The sequence below is a fragment of the Lonchura striata genome, chromosome 1, assembly GCF_046129695.1.
Source record: "Lonchura striata isolate bLonStr1 chromosome 1, bLonStr1.mat, whole genome shotgun sequence".
Classification (NCBI taxonomy): domain Eukaryota; kingdom Metazoa; phylum Chordata; class Aves; order Passeriformes; family Estrildidae; genus Lonchura; species Lonchura striata.
The window spans coordinates 35,010,534-35,036,892 of record NC_134603.1 but is presented as its reverse complement, the minus strand read 5'-3'; the positions used below and the strand labels follow the sequence as shown (position 1 = coordinate 35,036,892).

The 26,359-nt window shown below is 42.0% G+C and overlaps 1 protein-coding gene and 1 non-coding gene across 2 annotated transcripts; both read right to left on the bottom strand.

Moving 5' to 3' along the window:
• Window positions 1–249: 249 nt before the first annotated feature.
• Window positions 250–339, bottom strand: TRNAY-GUA (transfer RNA tyrosine (anticodon GUA)). Its single transcript is given in 2 exon segments — window positions 250–285; window positions 303–339. It is a non-coding gene; the product is annotated as a tRNA-Tyr (tRNA).
• Window positions 340–8,847: 8,508 nt separating this feature from the next.
• Window positions 8,848–24,864, bottom strand: VCPIP1 (valosin containing protein interacting protein 1). Its single transcript, XM_021555600.2, has 3 exons — window positions 21,988–24,864; window positions 16,969–17,055; window positions 8,848–14,071 (listed from the first exon to the last, which is right to left on the bottom strand). The coding sequence occupies exons 1-3, from the start codon at window positions 24,674–24,676 to the stop codon at window positions 13,200–13,202; spliced, it is 3,648 nt and encodes a 1,215-aa protein (XP_021411275.1). The 5' UTR covers window positions 24,677–24,864; the 3' UTR covers window positions 8,848–13,199.
• Window positions 24,865–26,359: the final 1,495 nt, after the last annotated feature.

Genomic DNA, 26,359 nt, shown 5'->3' with positions numbered 1-26,359 from the left:
GCGGACTGACGCCCCATTGGCCGCCGCCGACCGCACGCGGCTCCGCGCGCCGGGCGGGAGGGGCGGGGCCTCGCGCCGGCGGGCGGGCGGCGTGACGGGGCCGGGGCGGGGGGAGCGGGGCGGCCCCGCAACGCCCCGCCGCGAGCGCCCGCGAGCCGCCCCGCGCCGGCGGCAACGGCGGCGGCTCCCGACGGCAAAAGAGTGAGAAAGTAACGGCGGGGCCGCCCCCGCGCGGCAAAACCGAGCGCCTCCTTCGAGCCGGAATCGAACCAGCGACCTAAGGATTCCCGCGGGCCGCGCCTCTACAGTCCTCCGCTCTACCAGCTGAGCTATCGAAGGGAGCTGGCCGGCCCTCCCGCTCCTCGGTATAAATCCTGTTTTCCGGGTGCCGCGGGTGACGCGTGTTGTAGCTGGAATTCCCTCCCCGAGAGCAGCTGGAGCATGGAGACGCTCTCCGGACGGACACACGGAACTGCGAGCGGCCCTGCCGCCCAGCGGCGCCTCCCGCACCCTGGCCCCGCCGCCGGCGGGTCGGTCAGCGCAGCGGGCGCGGCGCTCTCCGCTTCTCACGCTCCCGCGCCGGGGCGAGCTGTCCCGGCGGACGAGGGCAGCGCTTCCCGCTTCCCTCCCTTGCCGAAAAACCGATGTTTTATCCTTGCTCGCGTGCTGGAGGAGCGGGAAGCGGGGGTCTCATCCATCAGCCAGCCAGCGCTCTTACGGAGCTCCTGCTCCAGCCACGGCACGGGTCTGTTGGGAAGAGGCCATCCCCAAATAGAATCAGGTTTGAAAAGACCTCTCAAGATCATCGAGTGCAACGCATGACAACACCACCGTCAACTAACTGTGGCACTGAGTGCCAAATCCAGTCCTTCCTTGAAAACCTCCACGGGCTACGTCTCAGGGCAGCCCATTTCAACGTTTAGTCACCCTTTCCGTGAAGAAATTCCTAATGTCTAACCTAAACTTCCCCTGGCACAGCCTAAGACTAAGCGCTGTCATCCTGTCACTAGTTGCCTGGAGGAAGCTGAACCCCACCTGGCTACAGCTTCCTTTCTGGTAGAAACACATCGCATCCTCGGTGGCTGTGCAATGACCTCCTGAAGCTATCACCATCGTGAAGTAAAAGCTATATTCCAGCAGAACCTCTGTGTGTTCCAGGTATTTTCCTACACGAGACTTTAGCTGGAACTATAGAACAATTAGGATTGGAAGGGACCTTAAAGATCATCTAGTTCCAGCCTCCATGCAATGGGCAGGGACACCTTCCACTGGACCAGGTTGCTCAAAGCTCCATCTAACTTGGCCTGGAATGCTTTCAGGGATGGGGCATCCACAACTTCTCCAGTGCCTTACCACCCTCAGTAATTGGTGGTCATTTTTTTTACCTAATATCTAATCTAAACCTATTATCTTTTAGTTTGAATCCATTCTCCTTTGTCCTGTCACTACATGAGCTGTTCCAGTTATGCTTTAAATTGTATTTAAAGAGAGGTGCTCCACTCCCTTAAACATCTTTGCAGCCCTCCGCTGGACCTGCTGCAGAAACTCCTTGTCTCTCTCGTCCTGAAGAGCCCAGAACTGCACACAGCACTCCAGATGTGTAGAGGGACAGCATCACCTCCCTCCACCTCCTGGCAGAGCTCTTCCTAATGCTCCCCAGGGTACCACTGGCCTTCTTGGGCACCACGGCACACGGCTGGCTCATGGGCAGCCTGCTGTCCTCCCGGATGGAATACACAGAAGTTATCTGAATAAACTAAGCCGTGTGTGGAGTCTATGCATCCCCACAGCCCCGTGGATGTTCCCGGTGCGTCCCCGCAGCGTCTGGGCTGTTCCCGGTGCGTCCCCGCAGCCCCGTGGATGTTCCCGGTGCGTCCCCGCAGCCCCGTGGATGTTCCCGGTGCGTCCCCGCAGCCCCGTGGATGTTCCCGGTGCGTCCCCGCAGCCCCGGGGATGTTCCCGGTGCGTCCCCGCAGCCCCGTGGATGTTCCCGGTGCCAGTCGCTGGAACGCCGGGCTCGCAGCGCCCCCTGCGCGGGCACGCGGGAACTACAGGTGGCGGCACAACCCCCACGGCACGGGAGGGCAAAAACCCACCAAAACACCGCCAAAAACCCACCAAAACACCACCAAAAACCCACCAAAACACCACCAAAAACCCACCAAAACACCACCAAAAACCCACCAAAACACCACCAAAAACCCACCTTCACCCGCTCCGCAAACCCATGATACAAGGGAGAACTAGTATCGTTGCATCTTTTACAAAGAAAAGTAAATCCTTGAGGATTTTATTTGTAGTCTTTGCTAATAGGTATTCAGCACCAACCTACATTCCCTGTGATGCACTTTTAGTATCCAGAGATGACAACGCAGCAGGTTTCCCCACATCAAAGCTCTGACAGGAGTCTTTGAACTACAAAAGCTGTAATGAAAAAGTAATAAAAACCATCCTGAGACAGGATTTGTGTCATCAGCCTTATACAGTATGAAATGGCATCTTTTAGTATTCATTTATATTTAATTCACAGTGAAAGGAGCCTGAAATAAAAATATTATTGTCTAAATAGGTGCCTTTTTGTATATTCCCATAGTAACACATGTGTTCCTAATTTGCAGGAAACAGATCCTGAAAGCATTAGCTGAAGCAAATTGCTAAAATAATAAGTACTGATGGTCCTGTTGTTAAAAGATTCCTTAGCCTAAAGATGTAGTTTGTTATGACATCCAGTAAACATTCTCCTTGGAGTACACCAGTAAGCATATACACGCCTCACTTCTTTTTTTTTATTTTATCCTGTTACTGTCCTGTGTAACAAGGTCTAATGTTTGGAATTTCTTTTGCTCCTACATGCTAAAAAAAAAGTATGGAGATGCATTCCCCTCTCTCTGTCTCTTCTTCTAGCTTCTAGCACTTCACAAAACCAAGCCAAAGGCTTACTACTCTCTTCATAGAGCCTATAAGAAAGAAGGCACAAACAGACCATGTCTCTGTAGCAGGATATGGACTATCCCCTCCCATCTCATCTGAGCTGTCATGGCTCACAAGCCCCCAGACCCAGGACACTCACCAGCTAGCAATATCTGAGTCCCATTGTGCAAGAACTTCTTTCTGCCTTGGTTTGCCCTTCCCGAGACTCCCTTGTGACAAAGGAGAGCCCAGTTCCGCCTAGAACCAAAGAACATGATCAGGTGCAAAGACATTGCTGCAAGTTCAGGGTGTCTGGAAGAGGCAAATCATAGGTCATAGACCTTGAGTCACAGTGACATACTTCCAGTGGCATTTTTTGACACTTTAGCATTACCTTAGAACTGTTATTTGGGTCTCCTGACAAATCAAAACCAAACAACACTTGAATCAGCTGTTGGCATTTGGATCTTGCTTGGGTTTTGTAGGGTTGCCCAAGTACTAATGGCAGTGGACAACATATTTCCAAAGACAGGGGACTCTTGCTCTTACCCAGATGACTCAGAGGACAAAGTGCTCTGGAAGACACAGTGATGGTCCTACCATTTGTTCCATTATTTATTCCTTCTTGTTTAGTTTCCTGCTAATCTGCAGGGATAAAACTTCTATTAGGCATTCATTATGGCCTTAACTAACACCAGATTGTTCCTGTTAGGAAACAGATTCCTTCCCATAAAACACTGATGCTTCAAAAAATGTCACCAAGCTGCAGTGGTATGAAGGTACCACACTATAAGGCCATATATTAAGTCTATATGTATACTGTTTTTTACTGCTCCAGTTTGGTAAGAGTTCTATGATAAAACCTTTAGTGAATAAAAAATACCAGTCATGATCCCACTGCCTACTGTCACAAGGAAATGATAGAAAAACTTGGAAGTCACATGCAGAAGTTTGTAATTCTTTGCTCCTATGCTTTGGAAGCTCATTGTGAATTCAGGCAGCCAATTGACAGTATTCATGCTAGAGTAAGGAAGAGTAGAAACAAAAAGCTTAAAGGCTACCATATCACAAAAATACCAAAATAATCTAGTGTATCTGAATGGGCTCAGAATTTGTTCTGGTGCATTAACCTTCCTGACAATAATGCACTCAAAACATCTTGCATGTTTCCAACGCAGCCTATATCAGCTTATCAAGGAGGCTGTACAACTATTGAAAGAATTCTGAAGTGGCCTTGAAATCAAGCCTTGGACTGAGAAAAACAACCACAGTTCCCAGGCTCAGAAGACCAGTAAAGCATGCTGCTCAAGGAATATAGCCTTGCCAGAGACCAACTCTAGGATCCTCTTGCACAGAGTGCCAGGAAAAGGTGTCATTGCACAGCTCAGAGGGACGCTGTCACTTTCAAACCAAGCTCTAATCCTCACCTCATCTGCTGTGCAAAGTAGTGGCAGCTAGACTGATTGACAGCATTCCTTCAAAGAGACAAATTTCCTTTGGCAACCACATACCCTATAGTTTCAATGGCATGAGCATTCATTTAAATAAGGCACTGTACAGGCAAATATTACTTTTTGGGGCTAAAAGTAGAACAGCTTTGAATCAATGTAAAAGGGAAAAACTTTCCTAAGTTTACACTCAGACATTACCTGTCTTCTTGCTATCAACTCTCACAATAATTAGTAATGATACCACTGCAAGGTTAGATTATATTAATCTCAGTTAACAACCTTTCTAATTTCACAAATGCCACTTATTTTGGAAATTATAGCAAAATATTTTACCAGTTCTGGTCAAGTATGAAATGTTTTAAAACAAGTATTTTACCAACATATTTACAACTTTGGAGACCAAAGGGGACATATGCAAATCGCCTGTTAATCAGGTACCAGCATTACCCCATGGTTTTAGAATTACATCCTAGGGAGTCATCACTAGAAATGCAAAAGAAGTAAATTCTTAGATTTTTATCAACTCCAGGAGTAAACAATTACTCTTAAAGAAAGGTATTAAAGCTATCAGAGCCAGACTGAGCCAACTGACAGGCAGGCAGCAGTAATGTCCTGGCAACTGCCTGATCTAGATTCAGGCAAGCCTAGATTCAGCCTAAATTCAAGAGTATCCTGGTGATAGAAGAAAAGCACTTGCTTGACTTTCTACCCAAAAATCAAAACTACTTTATAAAAAGAACAGTGTTTTGATTGCCATCTTTCCAAACTAGCAACAAGACTCCCAACACTAATTACAAAAATAGGAACCACACAGACAAATCTGCCAGGATCACAACAGCACTTCCAGAGGTGCTGGCGCCTGCTGCTTGCATAACAGTGGTTTGCCTCTTTATCCAAGGCAAGTGTTGCTCCCATGCCCTGCAGAATTCCAGCAAGAGGAAAGTAGAAAAATCAGAGGGTTCTTACAGATACAAAAGACTGCATACCTCCATCCTGGCTCCACTTCTCCAGGCAGAACAGGTGTACATGAAAGGTCTTCAGTTACCATAAATGTATTTTCTGAGTTTCTGAAAAGATGTGAGTTTATGAGATGTAGAATGTAGAACCTCAGGGTTAGGGTTGGAAAGGAACAAAATGTTAAATAATAAAAGATTATTTTCACAATGGCAATAGGTAACTGGGAATTTGTGGGCTGCTGATTTAATAGAGACCTGAGAGTCCAAATTTACCAGACTAAGGAGGGAATGGGCTAGCTCAGCTGACCTCAAATACAGGGAACAAAATAAACAAAAACAATATGTTGATGAATGTGGCAGCATAAAGAAGTGGTTACAGTTAGGAAAAACAGAGGGAACAAAGAAATAAATAGTGGCATTTATTTTTTTCCATTGTACAATGCCTTGACTTTTCTTATTTTGAAAGCAAAAAGAAGCAGGTACTTTTGACCTTTATTTTCTGCATTCCTCTTTGCTGCCTGCAAAAATAATTGCTATTTCCAGCATCTATCTTAGGAAGCCAGGAAGGGCCTTATTCTAAGAAAGACACAGTGGAGAAAGAAGTAGTGTTCTTGTATGTGCAGCAATCAGATGTAGGATTTATTATGCACTGAGCAATGCTTGGGCAGATTTGAGCATACAAATAGTTAGAAATAAGTGTTATTTCATTCCCCATGGGTTTGAGTTAGGCTCTTGCCTTTTCTGTGTGTTTTGGCTTTTTTCTCACTGCCACAAAACCTACCTTATCATGGGGCAATGTGTGGTAAGGTCTCATCCCTTCTCTTCCATGGGGCTGAAATGAATATATTTGGCAGCTTCTGCTCCTGGGAGAAAAGAAAGTTGGATCTCAGGGAAATCCCCAGATTTGGAGTGAGTCACTGCAGCTTCTACAGTTCCACCATGGAGATGGAATAACATAAAACATGACCAAACTACAAGGTGAATTTTTACAAACACTGATAAATCCTTATGCATCTTCTTCCTTTCTGAATATGCTGGTAAGTGTCTCCCAGGAATCTCCCTTTGTTCCTTTCTGTGCCATATAAGGTTTCTGTGCTTGTAATAACGTTTTCTTACACATCAGTTTACTTTGTGTGAAATTCGATCATTTGTTGCCTCTCACTGTCTCTAAGAAGCACAGTATAAATAGAAGACAATAAAATTGCAAAAATATCCATAGTAAAAAGGATATAGAATAAAATTCAAGAGACAGATGAAACACAAGCAGGAGAGGCAGCTCAGTGTCAGAAGACCTCTTGATGATTCACAGAGGCGGCACAAATGCATGTGGGAAAGGAGAATTTAAGATCAGGAGGTAGCATCTGCTAAGTATTGCTCTACATTTACACAACAATCTAAAAGAAACTTCATTTTAAAGAAAATCTTATACACTGACTTGACAAAGTAGCCTATAAAATCAAGTTTTCTTATTCTGAAAGAAGTTGCTTGAAGCATGCCTTGTGGATTTGTAAGAAGTGACTGCATTTCATCCAGCCAGACTCCACAGACTGTTGGCTAATATGAACCACAGCACCATTTAAACCTTCTTATAATTTCCGGTAACTTCCTTCCATCTGCCATCTTTCTTTTAATTTTTCACTTATTGAATACGAGTTTCCAAACAGCACAGACCCAGTCCAGACCTACAGGATCACTTTAGAAGTGAAATTAGATTTGCTACCAGCAAGACAAGCCACTAGAAATATTATTTCCAGTGGAAAACAAAATTAGGCAGTCTTTTAAAAATAGAGGTGGATAAAGTCCAAAATACAAGTCTATGCAGCTATCTCATAATCAATGTTTTTCAGTAACAGAACAAAGAATAATAGTCTTTCTGAAACTTCTTAAAGTGCCTGCAAGTTACTGCAAGAGAGGTCATGCTTACACTGCAGCCTAATTCCTTTGTGTTAACAGATGTTCAGAATAACCCAGTACACAGCAATTTAAGTAATTCAAATCCGAATAATCAATTTCAAAGCACCTGCAGCAACAGGGTTTCTGCAATGTTAGCTTGGCCATCAAGTCTGCTGTGAATCTAAACACCTACTTTTCTTTATCCATTTCTGAGTAGTAAATACTCAGAACTACACAAACCAGTAGAAGCCAACATTTATCAAAGCCTCTACATCAAGCAAAGCAACATGATTTCAATTAACTTCTGCAGACAGTGTAAGGTGTTTGAATTGACTTTGTAATACCAAAAACACCTTCCATAAATCGCTACACATGCTGATGAATATCCAAGGTTCACTCTCACCCTGACCCTAAGGATAAGACTGTATTTTGAGGAGATTTATGGTGACAGGAAGATGGGGTTTTAAGTGATGTTACAACAGATTTGCTGTGGACATGCATAAAAAAAAAAAAACCAAGACCAACCAACCAAACAACAAATAACAACCCAAACCAAACAACTCCAACCCAAAATAAAAATTTAAACAGATATTAAGACTGTACAATTAATTGCAGAAGTAAAATTAAAACACTTTGAAAGCACACAACTTTGTTACTTCATACATTCAGTACTGTTGTTGGCTAAGATGATAAGTACTGTATTAATAAAGATGAGCGAATTTCTAGCTTAGCATTAATCATTTAAGCTTTTGAAATACAAATCTTCTGAAGGATAATTTTCAATTCTTCATGATATGACATGCAATCAAAATTAACAGTGTATTTACACCCATCATTTAAAAGAATGCTTTAATGCTAGCACACTTGGAATTAAGGCCTTTCAGTAAATACCGGAAGAAGTAACACAAGAGTTTTGCAGATGGGTTTTATGGCTTGTTTCTAGGCTCAGAAGTTCTGATTAAAGCAAATTTGTGAAACAAAGTACCACATGTAGCTGATGGTAAAAGCATAGAGATAATTTAAATAGTTGTCAGTATGTTAATCTTTGAGTATTGCCACCTTTTCAGAAGCCTGGTTCTTCCAAATTGTACTATTCATACTTGACTATTTTATGCAGGCATTACAATTTTGCTTTGAAATACACTTTGACCAACGTTTCAAATCACAGATTGCAAGGTATCTTAAATGCTGACTTGGTCACCATTTTTTCTACATCTTGATGACAATTAAAAAAAAAGAAATTCAGGTATTGAATTTTGGTCTCAAATATATAAAACATATATGGTTTAGAAATCTCTCAAATTCAAAGGTCCTATGTGTTGAATGAAATATTTAGATTAGGCATGAGGTCAAAAAACCCAACTTTTTTCTTAAAGAGATTTTCTCTCAAAAATTATTTTGAGAAAGAACCATTACTAAAGGAAAACGGGTAACACCAGATTTTACTTTTCTAAGAATTGTATCAGTTTTTCAACTTCTGTACTAGTATTCATGTATGCAAGTATAATGCACTATATATGCAAAATGCAGAAAGTAATACATTTTCAACTGACTCATTTTGTAGGCAAATTAGCATTAATTAAACAAGCTAATGTGTGAAAGGCTAGATAAAAATTACACCTTATAAAACCAAAGCAGATGTTTCAACTTATAGTTTTAATATAGCAATCAAAGAAAATTCCAAATACTGTACAGTGAAGTGTAGTATAGTACACTATATACTGTTATAATACACTATTGTTACATTACTGATAAAAAAATCAAATATAATTAGTACAGCAATCACAAATAGAACAAACCAAACCTTGCTGGATAACAGCCAGTACTGTGAAGATGGTATAGTTTCTATGCTAATTTATTTTTAATTCAACATGTAAAGCACTTACTTTTTAAAAAGATTTTTTTCTAAATATATACACTATTTTAATTCCTATTTATACATTTTAAATAGCATTCCCTCCTAAAAGTGCACTCTTTCATTTCTTGGCAATAATCCTCATCAAACGTAAAATAACTCTGAAAATACCACTCTTGTTTCAACCTTTTATTGCTCAACCACAGGCATAAGGGCTCAGAGGGAATCCTGCATTCTAAAGATCTTAAGCAACTTCTTCATTAAGTTAAACTGATATCCACAAGCAAAACAAAGAAACCACTCTCTGTTGTGGCTTTTTTAAACAAAAGGATTAACTTCATATTCATATTATTATTATTTTACAAAAGCGTGTAAATTCTGATATTTAAAAATAGGAGCCAAACAAATGGAGAGATAACAGTGGCATCTTCTTAAATCATTCATTTTCCATACAACTCATATTGAGCATCACTCTCCCAACTGTAAACATACCAAGAATTTTGTTTCCTGGCATTTTCAGCGCATTGAAAAAGTAGCAAGCAACTCCACTAACCCTGTGACAATGACAACAGATTCTACTTTATGAAAGATTGTAAATCAAGTATTTTGGCCTTGCAGGGTTGTTAGCACACAGCCCTGGGGCACTGTGCCTCTGTGACACTGGTAGAGCATTCTGTCAGAGGCAATGTCTAGCTTGTATTTTGCAGCCAGCACAAGACTAGTAAACTATATGGAATTCACAAAGCCAACAATGCACACAGCTGTTCTGCGACTACAACAGGGAAGACATCCCAAATTCATTTCTTTGATTTCATTTGAAAATCTGCATTTTCTTTTCCCTTGCTGAAATGTAAACAATTCAGAGAGAAACAGCACTATCAAAAAGTCAGCTAGGCATCCAGCCATTTGAAGTACTAAAAGTCTTGGAAAACTGATCTGCTCTCCCAAGGTTTTCTAAATGCTCCTCAGCAATCTAGTTCATTCCCCCCCCCCCCTTTTTTTTTTTTTTTTTTTTTTAATTTTTGTACTAGGCCTGTATTTTTAGCAATCATCTTTGGGTTATTCATACTAAGCCATAGTAACATTTAAGATTTTCCAATAATGAGTCTTCTTTGCCATGAGACACAGCATAGAAGATCCTTGGCCTTCAGACAAGAAAGTAATCAAGGTGGGTACTCAAAACCACACCCTCTTTCCACAGGCAATTTGGCAGCAAGAATTTGGGTTGTTTGCCTTTACATTTCAAGAAAAGGGCACCATTCTTGACATTTGAGAAGTCCTACTGACACATCATATCATCCACAATGAGCTGAAGTCTTCCCTGTCCTTGTACCTCACCAGCATTTTCCTGACTCTAATAGGGAATTCTAACAAGCACACTGGTGCTTCTTGGACAGGCACACAGATTTGTCTCCACTTAAATTTGCACCCACTGCCAGCAACCAATCAAAACTTCTATTCCAACTTACACTTCGGTGTTCTTTATTTCACTTCTTCTGTACAGTCACAAATCTCACTGGCACAAAGATAAAGTTTAGCTTCACTTGAAAGTATCAAAAGCTATCTATCTTTCTCAAAACCACTGATATTAAAAGCATGAAAAAGCCATGTGAGATAAGAACACTGCAAGAAAATATGCACAATCCTGCCTTCCAGAATTCACACCAGTGGATCTTGTGACTGACACCATTTTGCCAGTCCTGTGAGACCATCTTCTTTTAGGAACTGGAGGGTTCTACACGACTTGAGTGGGCCCAAGATGACACAAATGGTGAGTCAAACAGAGCTATTATCTGTTTCTATGTCTATTTAGATAAGAAGAAAAATGTCAAATTACTGCTGAGATGGGAAGTGTGTCAAAACTAAACCAAGCCTTCCTCTTTACTAAAAGGCACACAAACTTCTGCAGTCTTACCAGAAAGGCATGAAAGAATTAAGTATTTTTCCTTGAAATAAGAATGACGTGCAATAAATACTTCAGTTTATTTCAAACTTGAAATTCGCTCATACACACTGCTCACTCATTTTTCCAGCCAAGGGAGACTTTTTTTCCTAAAGAAAAGGTTAAAACTGTCAAAGCATTGGTTACCTGGTCTAAAATGCAAGATATCCAGGAGATTCCTCCCCCTCAGCCTCCCTTGATTGAAATTCTTTCCCAGGAACAAGTCACTGCTATACTTTTTTAACACTGTGACAAAGCACAAGCCTCTACTCAACATTTTCTATATAGATGTAGCCTTCAGCGAGCTAGACTGATTCATGGGAGACTAAATGTTTTCAGAAGTCATGGCAGGCTTCCAGGTGCTGCATGTGCATCCTGTTTCTCACTGAATAAGCCCTGCCAGTTAATCAGTGCATCAGCAAGGTCAGTTCTGGCAAGCCAATTACTTCATACATTCCAAGTTTCCAAACTGCTAACTTACCAGATAGCAATTTGAGATCTTAACATTTTTCATTTGTTTGTGAAAATGTGATGTTTATATTTGACCTCTAAGTAGTGTATGAAATCATAAAATATTTGTACCATCTATATAAAAAGTTAACCAACAGAGTAATTTTAATTTACCTTGACAAAAGAGAAGGGCTATTATTTAAGTGACTTGCTTAATTTCAGTTCTACATACAAAAATAAATCCTTCCCCATGGGACATCTTATCATACTAACACTTAGAACTGTTTAAGTGATTAGAAATGTAAAAAGTGAGGAGACTTTCCTGAATACATACACAACACAAACCACATTTGTGAACTGGTAAAAGCCTATATGTGCACAAACACAGACTTCAGTATTTAAATGCTCTTAATTCCTTTGAAGCTGTATTAGCATCTTTTCATCCATTCAACGTTATTTTACCATGAGAAGAAGTAACAATAGTGCATTTAAATGACTATGAAGATAGGAAGCAAAGTGCAGTATCAAAAACACATTCCATCCTTAGGGAGCAAGCACAATGGCTGCTTCTTAAAAACTAGCACTACAGGTCTGATGAACACACTGCTTAAGTGGATACCAGCTCTATTATCACTGATGCAGGGAAATCTGCAGCACAAACTGAAGTGAGGCTGAGAGAGGTGGGTAGTCTTTATAGACACTGAAACAGCATGTATCCCTTGTTCCCACAGAGTAAACAGTGAGCTTTTAAAAGCTCAATTATCACCAAACACTTCAGGATAATGTGTGTTAGAGAGTCATTTCCTTCCAATAAATTGTTAATTTGCTCTTAAGAGGACAGCTGTTATTTCATTTTTGCCATTTCTAACCAATGCTAGCAATCTAAGTCTTCTAAAACAAATGGATTTGCCATTGAGTATTTGCTCTTACTTGCAACTTCTCTCCTGTAATTGTCTCAAAAGTTGCACAACCATCTGACCAGTGTGGTATTTGGGAGGAAATGCTACCAAGAGAGCACCAAAATGGTTGTGTTGGCTCAGACAGCCATGCATAACCACACCACATTCAATATGTCTTCATCATATTCTATGTGGCCTTTTTTCTAATTTGCTTTCTAACTGACAGTAGGAGAACTTATACTTCAGTTTACTAAAGTTACACTTATTCCAAGATTTCTGAGAGGAGGATATGAATGAAAAAGTTATTAAGTTGGAGAAGTGCCAGCAAAGTGTAATTAAAAATACTGTATATGCTACATTATCAAATTGAGCAGAAGTTTAGTTTCAGTTACTTTTTGAAATGCATGTCTAATTTATGATAATAGGGCATTTTTTATTGGAATTAAGTACCTGGGACAGAATTAACTTTGCCATGTTTCTAGTTTTGCCTTTCTAGTCCTTCCAGTAACCTTAAGCTACCATGGTAAGAACCTTGCATGGGCTTAAATGTTAAGACTTTTAAGAAACTAAAAATTACAAAGAATTTTCAAGAACCCACATGTACAGCAGATATTCATCTCAGTGCATTTCCTAATAACTAATTTACAGGTAACAGAGCCAGCCTGGGCAGCAGTATGGTAATATTGAAAGCTATTGCCAATCACATGCTTATCATGCACTGAATAAGATGATGTAATCTTTGACATACATACAAGATTTAATAACTAATCACTTTGTGTGGCCCAGCCAATAAACATTACATTTGAACAGTAATTTCTTCTACCCTTATTAGATTTTAACCTATCAAGAGTGATCCATTGGCTCAGTTGCATTAGTGATTCCTGCATCTTGACTATCCATCTCCTCAAGCTCCTCAACAGAATTTCCCTTTTGTGCTTTAGACCTTGCAGGGAATGTTGTTCCCACAGAATTCACCATGTTACCATCAGTTGATTCAGTATTCAAGTGTTCAGTACCACTTGGCACAGAGCATGATTCAGGTAAGGCAGCCTGAAAGCTCCCAGTTTTAGCAGCTGAACTCACTGCCTCTACTTTTCTTTGAGATACATCAACTGATGCTGACTGCTCTGTATTCTGATCCCGCAAATGTCTATCCATTGAAGCCTGAATAGAAGAGACCATTTCCTGCAACTTTTTTCTCTGTGCCTCAATCAAAGTGGGGTCAAGCTGCCTGCTGTCTCTCATTGTCACAACTCCCGGAGCAATTCGAATAAGCTCACTGTTACCAGAAGCAGCTGTGAATACAGAAGGCTCAATTTTAGCAGAAGGACTGAAGTCCGTTTCCGTGCTATGCTTTCTTAAAAGTGGTGCTTCCCTGGCTCTTTGATCATGTTGTTGACTACTAGATGCAGTTCCTAGGGAATGACCCTTTCCTTGAAATGCAGTTATGTTATGTAGTTGTTCAGATTTCTTTTTCACTACTCCACCACTACCCAGCTTCAGCATTCCATGTGAAGGACTTGCTTCCCTGCTTCTTGAAGTAGCTTCTGCTCGCACTTGACTTAAGGCCTCTTTAACCAGCTCTTCGACATCAGGACCGATCGGGAAGTGCCCAGCAGCATCCACACACAGCTCTAATCTGTCTTCTGCTGCATTGTACACAAAGTTTTTACCAGGCAGATGTGGAAAAGTGCAGTGCTTGCCATCAGCCAAACCTATAAAGACAGAAAAAGTTATTCAAAGTGCTAACATATTTTAAGGCGTGCTCTGAACACACAGTAATTACTGTATTTAAATTTACTGAAACAAGTATGTAAAATCAAACACTGAAAGTTACTACTGTGGGAGAAAAAACTTAGGCTTTTATGCCATACAATAACCACAGCATGCTGCAAAGATGCTGCTGCCCTCTATGATGACTCTGATGAAGACACAATACTGTACTATTACAAGATAAAATAACCACGCCCCTACAATTTGTAGTAATGTAAAACAAGCCAAACTCCAACACTACCACCACCCCAAACACCCAAAATCACATAAAACCAAACCATCAAAAATCAAAACCTGAAAACTGACAAGAAGAACATTTCAAAACACTATCTGGAGAAATACTATTTGAGACTACTTCCATACTAGTTAGAACTGTAGTAGGATTTATGGTTGCCTAACTGCTGCTATGCCTGAGGAATTTCAAATTTGCTATTTTGCCTTGTTCTCTGAGAGGAAGTGTTGCTAGATTAACAGATGTGTTTAAAGCTTATTGTATTTAGTAGTCCTGGATATTATAACTATTAACCTTTACAAAACAAATATAAGGCATAATATTATTGCTCTGCTGTTTAATTGTCCCACTTAAAATTTCACCAGTCTGTTAAGACTGAGAGTTCACTAGATAATTTTAAGTTCTGAAGTTTCTGTGTGCCAAAAATGGACATAATTCATTTTTTACAGTTTATCATCATAAAACACAAAATAACGCTTTCAACTCTGTCCCATGCAGGCTGTAGTAAAAGCAGTACGGTATCACTTCAGTGATGGTGGCTTTCTGTGAGTTAAAAGCTATCTGCAGATGAAAACTTGGCTGCAACCATTCTCTTCACTTTAGTTCCATCAGCTATGCATGGAAAGCTACAATGAAAACAACACAGTTTAAGAGGTGCCAGGAACAGGTAAATTGTTGGGATTTTTCCTCTCATTCTCAAAGTTCTTAAAGAAGACCACCAGAAATTATTCAGAAGGGAATAAATACAACAAGCAAACTCTATTTCTAGTTTTTATTACCAAATACAATGCTTTCAAAATGAGTATTCTGGGCAACAGTGGAAAAGCTCATTCAATAATTGGATAAGTTATTCAACTGTTTTCATCCTAATGAACCTACTGATTAATCTCACTCATCCTCCACACATGCACAATTGCAGAGGACCTACAAATAAGATTTTGTTCTGAGAGCTTCAGACATGTAGCACCTTTCTTTTCATATCCATGGAAACCAATAACCAAACAGCCAAAATGCAGAACAAAATTTAACCTCAAATACCTGTCTGTCTAACTTCACCTAAAGAACATATTTTAAGTACACAATTTAGCAGCTCAACTTTCATTTGCAAAGAGAGAACTGAAACAATTCCTATGATTGACCAGAACTGCCTCTGAAACTGCAATCCCAAAATCTCAAAGTAGGATCTTAAACAAGATCTATTAAATCAAGTTTCAATCAATTAACAGTACCTACACTTCACAGACAGCTTTGTTCCTAAGGTCCAGTATGATAGATACATTACATTACCTAGATGATTATAAATAGGTAAGTAGCTTCTTAAAGTGGAAAGATGAGTCAGATTGTTGCACACTGGAAACACAATGCTGAAATAGGAGTTGTACCTACCAAGACAGTCTGTATTTGAAACTATTGCACTTCTGTGTATGAAGGCATTTTACACTATTATCTCCTACAGCTTTATTTCTTACACAGTAAGCCAGGAAAAATGGCTTTTAAGTTTGACATTCTCTCTGAGCTGGGTTAAAACTCCTCAGATTCATTCCAGGATTTCAAATTTGGTTAGCCATTAATTGATCAAAAATACCCTTTCCATCAGGCACTGTTTAAGCTGATTCACTTTCCACAAACAACACACCACTCGTTACTGTACAAGTATAGCAAAAGAAGGAAGACTAAAAGGAAACAGATATAAGACGCATGCTAACTCTATTATCAGGCTAATAATTCAGTGAGAGGTAGTGGGCAGGGAGTATCACACATTTTAATTTATTTCCAGAAATAAGTAAGATAAAGTTAAGGTTGATAAAACTGCCTAAGAAAAAATCAAACAGCAAGAAAGCAGCAAAGGAACAATTATAATAGCTGAAATCACAAGAGCTAAACTGTGAATGCAAAGATTTCATCAGTAAAATAAACTTGGGGAGAAAATAACTCCTTAGTACTTTCTTCTCTAAAGAAACAGTTGCTATTTTTTGTAGGCAGTATTTGTAAAGCCGCCTAAAAATCAAATATACGCCACTTACTTGGTTATTCTGCACAGAACCCAAGATGCAACATTCAGCAATTCAAGAAGGGGATGGATAGTTTTACTTTTGAACAATAATCTTAGGAATATTAGAAAAACAAATTTAATCAATCATTTAAATTTAAAACATGCAGTACCCTGTATAAAAGATCTACTAAGAAGCACAAGAAAGGTAAACTCCTCATCCAGTAAGCATCTTAAAGTAAAATAATAGGTACTATGATTTTCTTGTTTTTTGATCTTTACAGGAGAAAACTATTAGGAAAACAAAGAACCAGTTGACTTTTCTTAGTCATATTGTCATTAAGAAAAAAAAAGAGTTATTTGTACAATTCAGGAAGCAGAAATTTCAGAAAGTACAAAGTTTAAGTTCAATTAAATAGGTTTAGGCAGATTCCCTAGTCTTAGTCTGTCTGAGGGAGCAGTAGGAGTTCTCCAATATTTAAGAATTAATATTTACCATAGTAGTAGAATTTTTAAAAATATATTTATGCTTACAAGTGACTCAATACCAATTTACAATTTTCAGGATTTGGAAACAGAGGAAGGAAGGAAGGAATAAAAACAAAACTAAAAAATACCTGTTGTTTTCTTCATTATGCTGTAGAAGACTCCACCCTGCTGAAACAACTGAGGAAGCCCCTTTGCATAAGACCAAACATCTTCTCCTGTAAAAATTAAACACGAACATTAAAATTAAACAGTTGGATTTTCACATTATAGACAATAGCTGAAAATGCAACTCCTTAAATCAAAAGTTGAGTCCTCTCTTCTATGCAATTAAGAATTTGAATTTTTATTGCAAATGCACAGAACATGAGCCTGGGACATTGAAAGATTTTTAGAAAAACAAAGCACTGTCTGCAGTCAAATATCCTACATGTTCTAGTACAAAAGTTCCCAAATTTGATTTAATCCAAGATGCAGCTCCTGGTTCTTTGCCAGGCCCTAAACACGAGTCTGCATTCCCCTCCTACCTCTGCTTTCAACATTAAACTAGGAAATTACTAACACACTTCCAAAATTCAAGGACATATCCTTGCTCATTAAAACTTGAATTCTATATTCCTACACCACCTCAAAAATCAGAGCTCAATTTCACAGCTGCCACACAGTAGACTTAATACTGCAGCTGAGACACAAATGTCCACCCAGGCAGCTGCATAGAAGCTATGTCTGTACCTTGCTTTTCCTGAGAGTTAGAAACAAAATACCAACCATGAGGCCCTGGCAATCCTGTATAACCAGCGTTTGTCAACAATGCCAAAAATGGCATTGAAATTTAACAATTTTAAATGCCATGGAGAGGGAAAAAAAACCCAACCTAGAAAGGAAAGGAATATAAAGAACAGAAAAATTGGGTTACAGTGATGGAATATCAGTGACCTAATAGCACCTGCTCAATCAGTTCAGATTTGCATTTTGCCTATACCCTTTTCCTGATTTTGCTAACCACTTATCTGCTTCAGAGAAGTGACGTGCTGTAGCTGTCTAAGCAGTACAAACTGCTTAGAAAGTACAAACTGCTTATCAGAAAGTTCTGATAAATTCTGTTACCCTTATGCAGAAACAACTGTACATATTTTAAAGAAAGAATTGGTTTTCCCACTTTCCATTAAATATACAAGGAACATATTGAGATATGTTACATAAAAATTGCCCCCTTCTATAGGGATTGAAATCTCAATAACAACATCTCTCAAATTTCTATTAAGATTGCAAAATGTAAATCTTCAACTATAGTTAACTGGTTGTACTACTTGAATAGAGATAGCTGGAATGTGTGAGGCTGTAAAATATAACCCACCAATATGTCTTTGCTTGCTGTTATAGGGGAAATAAAATAAAAGAGCACAGGAGGCACAGGACTGTATGCTCCCCTGCTCGTGTGTTCCCCCACAACTATCACTCACCTCTCCACTGCAGGCATTACTCAAACCCCCATTTGCTTTACAAAGGTACAGTGCACATTCACTGCATTCTCTCTTTGGATGTTTTAAAGACAGGAGACCGATATAATCTGATTAATTTTGAAAGCATTCCTTCAAACCATATACGCTCAGGCTCACTGCATTCATTTGCACATCAAGCTCACAAATTCAGCCTTCGCTTCCAAGATGAACATTGAAGTAATAAACCAACTGCTTTCTTATTTTCCATGACCTGCTGAAGGAAGTCTTCTATCACTGTTACCTGTGTCCTTACTCTCATTGGCAATTTGAAATGCACTTCCCTATACACTATGTCTCCAGAGCATCGCTGCTGTGCCTCTTCCAAGTCTCCCTGATGGTTTAAACACTGCCCACAGGAATCAAAATAACCACTGCACTGAGGAGTATCAGAATACAGCTGCCAGTACACTGAAGCCTGAAGAGGCCACAGCCAGCAGGACTCCATACTAAGGAGTCCTTTACTGCATCAAGCAATCCATTACTATTTGAAGGACTCTCTCTCTCATTCCACAAGACAACAAGTGGACTTAAAGAAGAAGCCCTGTTTTAGAATTACTGGTATTTTCCAAGGAAATATTCCCTATTTGCTGTGGGTAGGATTTTTTAAGCCTTGCACAAGGGAAGCATCACTGTTTAGATAGCCTTTTATGCAATACTAACAAGTACTACATGCAGGAAAGCATGGAGAGCAGGGCTCACAACACAAAAGCATCAGCCACTGAAAGAAATACAAACTAATGACACTGTTTTGATAGACATCTCCCACTGGAAGACAAAAAAAGCCCACAGTTACAACTGGACTTTCCCAGATCAGAGGAACTAGTATGTATGACTCAACTAAACTACATTTGAGGTTTGCACATTTTTGTTGCTAGTTTAGTTTTACTGTTTGTTTTGGATTTGTTTGCCATGGTAGCAAGATGTTTATAGGTCACAAGTTAATTTGGATGATCATTTAGTTAAAAACTCCCTCAAGACACTACATGTATCAAAGAGATTATATTGTTCCTGCTCCAGTACACACTTCCTCAGACCAGATCCCAACCCCAGAACATTAAGGTATGGGAACAAATCAAGGCTGTCCTACACACAAACAGGCCTTGTTCACTGATATAACCTAGCCTGCTGCAAGGCCAGGACTGTCACTTCAGACAGCAGAGAGAACACATAAAGTGCAATACTAATAAAAACTCAATTGATAAACATACGTTATAGGTAAGCTCAGCTGGCTTCAAAGCAAGCTGTTTAATTCCATGGAAATCCTGGTATCACATAATACATTAAATTTAAACCTGGTTATTTTGATTCATTGTGTATGGATGAATTCATCAATGTAAAACAAACCAATCAAAATAAATTCATATCTAGTTTGCACATATTCAGAATGCCTCTGCAGGGGTGTAATTAAATCTGGTTTAAAATATGTTTTAAATATGTTAATGCAAAATTCCAATTCCTTTAGTAATTTCCCTACAGAATTCTGCATTTTGAGCTAAATAAACAAAAAGAAGAGAAAGCTTTACAAAAAATCATGCATAATATGTTAATTGGTCCAGAAATTACAATATTTAATTTCCCAAGGCTTTTTAAAAAATTACATACAGAAAAACTTAAGAACATGATCTAAAATTCTAATAAGTAGATGAGACCAGAAAAGAAAAATTCTAGTAGCTGAAATAAGAAAAGTATTTCAGCCTATAGGAGACTGTATGAAAGAAAATGGTTTAAGCACACAGAATGAATAATTATGGGTGTATGAAGACACATTTCCACTATGGGCACTGGGGAAAAGAAAAGTGTGTCTGGCTCAATGAGCTATCTCAACAGCATCTCCCCTCTACACATTCTAATCTCACTGTATTATAGGAATGTTTTTAGGAGAACAAAGTTACAAAGCTGGCTCTCAGACCTCTGCAGCAGTTTTTAGCAGTACAGAAATGTTGCTGAGAAAAACTAAGGCTTCCTGTCTCAAAAGGCTGAATATGCCACCTTGAGGAATTGCCACCTTTAAGAAAGCGCAAGGACTTGGGAAGTTTGTTAATCTGTTGAAAAATCTCAATTGTGAACAGTCTTGTAACTAGATTTCTTTCTCTCACAAGTATTTTTCAAGGAAAATGAAGACACAATGAGAAAATTGATTCTATAGTAACAGCATCCTATTCAGTAATTGCATAAGGTTTTATAACTGGTTGGTTTATCACTTGCTGCTGATTTTACTTCTATTAGTAATGCACAGTGGATACAGCCAGAGAAAGGCGAGATAAATTTTATTCCAACCAGTGCTCTTAAAGCAGAATCTAACAGTAGTGATGGCAAAGACCAAAAGTCATTCTTGCATACAAGATCAGCTCACAGTTTATGGATAAGCACCTGTAAAATAATTACACATCTTAATGCTTAAGTAACCAAGATATTTTAAAGCATGCTGAAGTTTTTTGAAGTCAGTAACTATACTTCCAGCAGTATTTCCTGCAGAAAGGAGTGCACTCTTTTAAACTTCATCTAGAAGTTAAGACAACTTTTAAATCTAACTTTTTCCTGCACTTTGGAACTGGGGTGTAAATGTCAGTGTGACGAGGTGAGTAGTAATTCAGCACACTGTGTTGTAAAAGACACAGGAGTAAACAATCATACTTGGAAAAGAATCAAAGACCTGCTTGATGAACTTTTGACATACCACTCTGTGATTACGTAATTGTTTCGTTTCTGAAACATCACATGCTTTAGCCACACCAAATCCCTCCAGCAAAAGAGAAGGCTCCCACAAAAAAAACCTGTAAACATGACTATTCAACTGGTTTGTAGAGCTGAATATTAATAATTACAGTTCTACTTCCTGCCAGAAAGCAGCAAGAACTGTGAAACCTGATGAACAAAATACACAAACAGGGGTCCATGTCTCCTGAGTTCAAAAAGGAAAATACAAAGGCACCTGAGAAAAGTCCTTTTGTCATGAATTAGTCACAGTCAGATTTACATGACTGATAATTTATAAGCATAGCTTTGCAACCCTATGTCCAACCTTTGGAATTCAGATCCACGTTTAGATTCTTTCAGTTTCTCCTCTGTTTACATGCTGAAATAATACTTTTCTTAAATCTTTAAAAAGACCAGATCTTCATTTAAAACTAACAGATTACCTAAGAAGCAAATGTCAAATTGATAAGCTTAAACCAAGACAACTCCTTGTGGGGCCAAATGTCAGGATTTCCTCCTACTACAAAGATGAAAATTTGTTCCTCAAACTTCCAATGAGCAGACATTCAGCATCCCCTTCTCACCCCCGCTCTGAATTTATTTCCTGAAACCTGAATGAGATGTAGGAAAAAAAAAAGTTTGTAGCTTTCACATGTACACTTCCAATGTGTGCCTAATGAAAGGCAGGACAGCAGATGCAATGCAATCACCTCTAAACAGTCATTTTTAAAAGAGGACTTTATAGCAAAGGTAAAACAAGTATCTCATATACCTCATATATACAATTTCTAAAAGTCAGACAGCATATTAACATTAATAAAGGACTAAGGGAATTAACCTGATAAAGCATGATTTTAAAAAAAGGGAAATGTATATGTAACTACAGTTTGCAACATGTTATCTTCTACTTAAAAACATAATTTTGAAGAATAACACGAAGTCAAGCCTTACCCATGAGTGTTGCCAGAAGACAGAGTGAATACATCTCCTTGTCAACTTGCTCTTGCAGATCCTTCGATGAGATCTTACTGGTCACAGCAACATCTTCGTGCTTCACAGCATGGGCTGAGTGAGCTGAGGCAGCCTGCCTGCCTTCCTCCTTGCCCTTCAGAATTTCTATGGCAATCCTGTCACCGTGCTGCAAAGGAACAGGCTCGTTTTCCATGCCTTCTTTGGGAGGCAGAAGCTCTTTTGGAGGAAAGCCATAGCGAATACATTGCAAATACGGGGGAATATTAAATTCTCTCGCTATGCCTTCCTGGAGTTCTAAGAAGGTGGTAGTGCACTTCAAAGTAAGCATTGACTGCCTCCCATCATTGGTGGTTATTCGAATTTTCTTTTCTTTTGCAGATGTTGGAGAATATGGGGTTTTGGTTGGTGTAGCAGGTGCAGATGAGGGCCCCTCACGAACAGCCCCAGGAGAAGCAGTCCTGGGTTGCCCTTTATGCTCTTGTTTCAATTTTTCGCTTTTCCGTTTCTGCATTACGGAAGCCTGGTCTGCAATGTTCTGCTGAACAGTTCTTTCAGCCTTGCTCATATTCAACTCCTCCTTGTGCAAAGTTTTAGTCTTCTGTCCAGTCAAAATGATTTTGGTTGGAAGTTGCGACTCTAACTCTTGTCCTTGCTGTACATCCTCAGCTCTTTGGGCATGAGCACCATCAATATTTACAGGGGTATAATCATCAGGGTTCTTTTTGGCAGTTTGGTGCAGTATTGTGTTGACAACTTTCTGCACAAGAATCTCACTACCAAATTCACCAGGGAAGTGCTTGGTAACAAGTTTCATGGCGACATCATACACATTGCTGTTCAAAGAGGTGTCACTTTCATACTGGAACCAGTAGACAGTCTCTCTCACCACTCTTCCACCCCACTCTAGAGTTATAGGAAAAGCTTCAGGCAGATTGTCGTATTCTTTACCTTCCCAGTAATGTTTGAATCCACAGCCACATTTGCCACCTGAAGACCTAGTATTAGTTCTGTCTCCATCGATATACAAAACAGACCCATCCTCTCTGACACGACGCATTAAGTTACCATGGCACCAGTTACAAACAGTCAAATTACTCAGGCCATAGTCTGGTACCAGCACATCCTTCACAGGGTTATAAGAACACACCAAACTGTTCAGGGGAAAACTGTAATTTTTGTCAGGCCTTAGCTGGCCGTGAGTACTTTTTGCCAGGTTATACAGCTTCCCCCCTGGAGCCAGCCACTCTGGGGGAACATGATGCTCTGAAAGAGCCCCACAGATGAGGCACCTGTGAAGGCGGTTGTCCATCACTGCTTTTTTGGCAGCTGCAGTGACCTCTTCGGGCTGGACCCCTATTACACCAGTCCTTCTGTAGAAATACTGATGCACATCAGCTACAAGACTGGGGTGGATACCGTGTTTACTCATGAAAACCTCCTCCATTGCAGCAACAAGCCTCATCAAGTACTTATCCTGCAAACTTCTGTCTCCTCCAATAATACAACCACCATCCTCCTCTAACATGATGTATTTTTTTATGAGGTCTTGAGGAACTCCCCAGGCTTTAGGAAGGAGCTTCCTAGGCAGCTTAGGTAAAGCAGCACCTTTTATTCCAACCAGAGGAATATAATGGTTACGTCCTGAGCTACTCCACGCAATACAGATCGGCTTGTTCAACATGCCATCTTTCCCCATGCATTTTTCCAGAGGTATCAGACCAGGGAGGAATGTTGCTGAATAGTCTCCAGAGCTTCGCATTCCGCTCAAGGAGTCTAACAGGATGATAGGCCGGTGAAGCACGTTGGCCAGACCAAAGATATGAATATTCCTAAGGCCCATTGGCACACCTTCTGGAGGAACAAACAAAGGGTCACATTCATTTATAATATCCTCCCACTCTGCAGCATCAATAAAGTCATGGAAAAGCGCCTTGTAGTGGCTTAGATTCTCCTCAAAATGCTTCTTTAGATTCTCTCGGAGAGCATGCCAGAACAGCTCCCTGCCAACAAGCGCTCGTGAGACTGCATGGACGAGGCAGTGGCCATCTCCATCCACGTGGACAGGAATGAGGCACTCTTGACTGTTGTTGGCCTTCTTGATGTCCTCCAGGGTGTCGTGCAGGTAGATGAGGCTGCCAGAGCGGTCCTTCCCATAACCCATGGTTTCAACGTGCTCTGGCTCGATGAGGAAGGCGCGGTCGCCCAGGAGGGAGCAGTCAAAGATGTCTCCCTGGTTCATCTCCGTGAGGAGCTTGGCTTTGCCAGTCTGCTTGTCCATCCCATAGCGGGCCAGGATGGGGGCCAGGAGCTTGCAGTGGTAGTTGGAGAGGCCATTGACTTTGACGAGCTCAGTGTTCCTGCGGGGCGGGCCGGCGCCGCTGACGCCCAGCAGCGCATTCCGCAGCAGGTTGTGCAGCACCAGGTCGGGGTCCGTCACCTCCTCCACGGCCAGCAGCTGCCGCTGCTCGTGGCGCCGCCCGCAGTCCGTGCACTCGATGCTGCCGCTGCCCTGCGGCCCGTACGCCGGGAAGAACAGCCGCGCCTGGCATTTGGGATCGGGGCAGGTGCCCGAGAAGATGCGCCGGTCTCGCTTCTTGGAGGCGGACGGAGGCGGCGGCTGCGGCTGCTGCTGAGGGGACGGCGGCGGCGGCTGCTGGGGCTGGGACATCGCTCCGCTCCTCTCCGCCCGGGTTTCACCCGCACCCGCTCCTCCGCCGCCCTCACAGGCGCATTCCCTGCGCGCCGGACAACGACCGCCGCCTCTCAGACGCCGCCGGTGCCGGTGCTGCCCGGGCGGTACCGAGCGCCGCCCGCCGCCCGACGCGGAAGCCGCCGCCGCTCTCACCGCCCCCCGGCCGCCTCAGTGCCCGCAGCGCCGCGGCCTCGCGCACTTCCACGCCGGTGGCGCACGCGCGGCGCCGCAGGGGCGGACGGGAGTGATAGTTTCCTTCACCGCCAAGGCCCGATGTAGGGAAGGGATATGTGTGCCATGGGGACACTACAAAGACCGTGATGCCATGCGGCGAAGAGTGGGAGGGCGGGGGAGGAGCGAGCCCCGGCGGGGTTGCTGGGAAGCGTAGTCCGCGGGCGGGTGGGCCGGGAGGGACGAGCGGGCGCTCGCCTGCGCTTGTTGCGCTTCCTGCGGGAGCGCTGGGGGTGCCAGTAGGGTGTGAAGTAACGCCCCACGTGTACGTTCTGCTCTGTCTCGCTCAGATGTCGGTCTGAGGTGACACCCCACGTGTATAGTCCCTCTCTGTGCCCCTCGGGTGCTGGTTTGAGGCAACACTCTACGTATATCCTCCTCTGCGCCCCTCGGGGGCGGCTCCGAGGTGGCACCCCGCGTGTGCATCCCTCCTGTGCCGCCTCGCCGCCCGCTCACGCCCCGCAGGAGCAGCGGGCGAGGCTCCCTCCCGTGCCAGCCGTTCCCCCGGCCAGACTCGGAGGGCGGGAGGCTGCTCAGCCCCAACAGGGGCGGGGGCCGGCCCCAGCCTTCCCCTCAGCGCTGCCGCTGAAGGGGAATCCGAGCGCCTCCGAGGGCTCCCCGGGCACGGAGGTTGCCAGAAGCACGGCAAGCAGCGCGTCCTGCCAGGCAGAGGGCACACGGGCTCTGACCCCGCCTGTGCCCCGCCGGCTCCGCAGGCAGGCCGGGCGGCGCGGGCTGCGCTCCCTTTGCGCTGCGCGGGGCCCGAGCTCAGCCCGCCCGCGCCGCGCTTCGCTTCCCGGGAAGCCGCGCCGGGCTGCCCAGGGGTCAGCTATCTGCCCGGGGTGTTCCCCGGCTGCCGGCTGCTGATAGCGACCGAGCAAGGCTGACGGAGACGCCAGAGCGAGCTGCTAACGCGAGTGATCCCTCCAGCTGGTGCTACGCAAGGAGATAATGAGGGAACGGAGCTGGCGCTTACGTTATCTCCAGTGGCCGTCTGAAACGATACTTCTTTTGCCAAAATGAAATGGAATAATGTTCACAGCTTCCAACCTAATTGCAGGGATGGCAATGTGTTCATGTGGAGAGCTCAAGGAGGGATGCTGTCAGCAAACGGAGGAGTTAAGCTCTCTGAAAGCCATTCTAGGTAAAGATTTATTCTTAAATTAAGGAAAACAAAAGCTGAATGTCAGAGGACAACGTGGAACCTCACAGGGTATTTCCAAGTACTGGTGACCTACCCCTGTGAACACAAGGGCAAAAAAAAAAAAAAAGACCACTTCCTCCCTCTTCCATCACCCTTTTTCTACCAAACCATCACCTGGAATTTACATCCCAAGGTCTCACCTATTCTACAGTCACTCAAATTATCTAAAATTAGAATAAAAATCATAGAGATTGTATCAGAGAGCTAGTATTGTGCTTGTACTT

What these genes read in the sequence shown, in the direction of transcription:
- VCPIP1 (XM_021555600.2), bottom strand. Translation starts at nt 24,676, where the DNA reads ATGTCCCAGCCCCAGCAGCCGCCGCCGCCGTCCCCTCAGCAGCAGCCG. An exon ending in TCTTCTGGCAACACTCATGG is followed by an intron (nt 17,056 to 21,987) that starts GTAAGGCTTGAC and finishes TAATTTTTACAG; the next exon opens with GAGAAGATGTTTGGTCTTAT. An exon ending in CATAATGAAGAAAACAACAG is followed by an intron (nt 14,072 to 16,968) that starts GTATTTTTTAGT and finishes CTGTCTTTATAG; the next exon opens with GTTTGGCTGATGGCAAGCAC.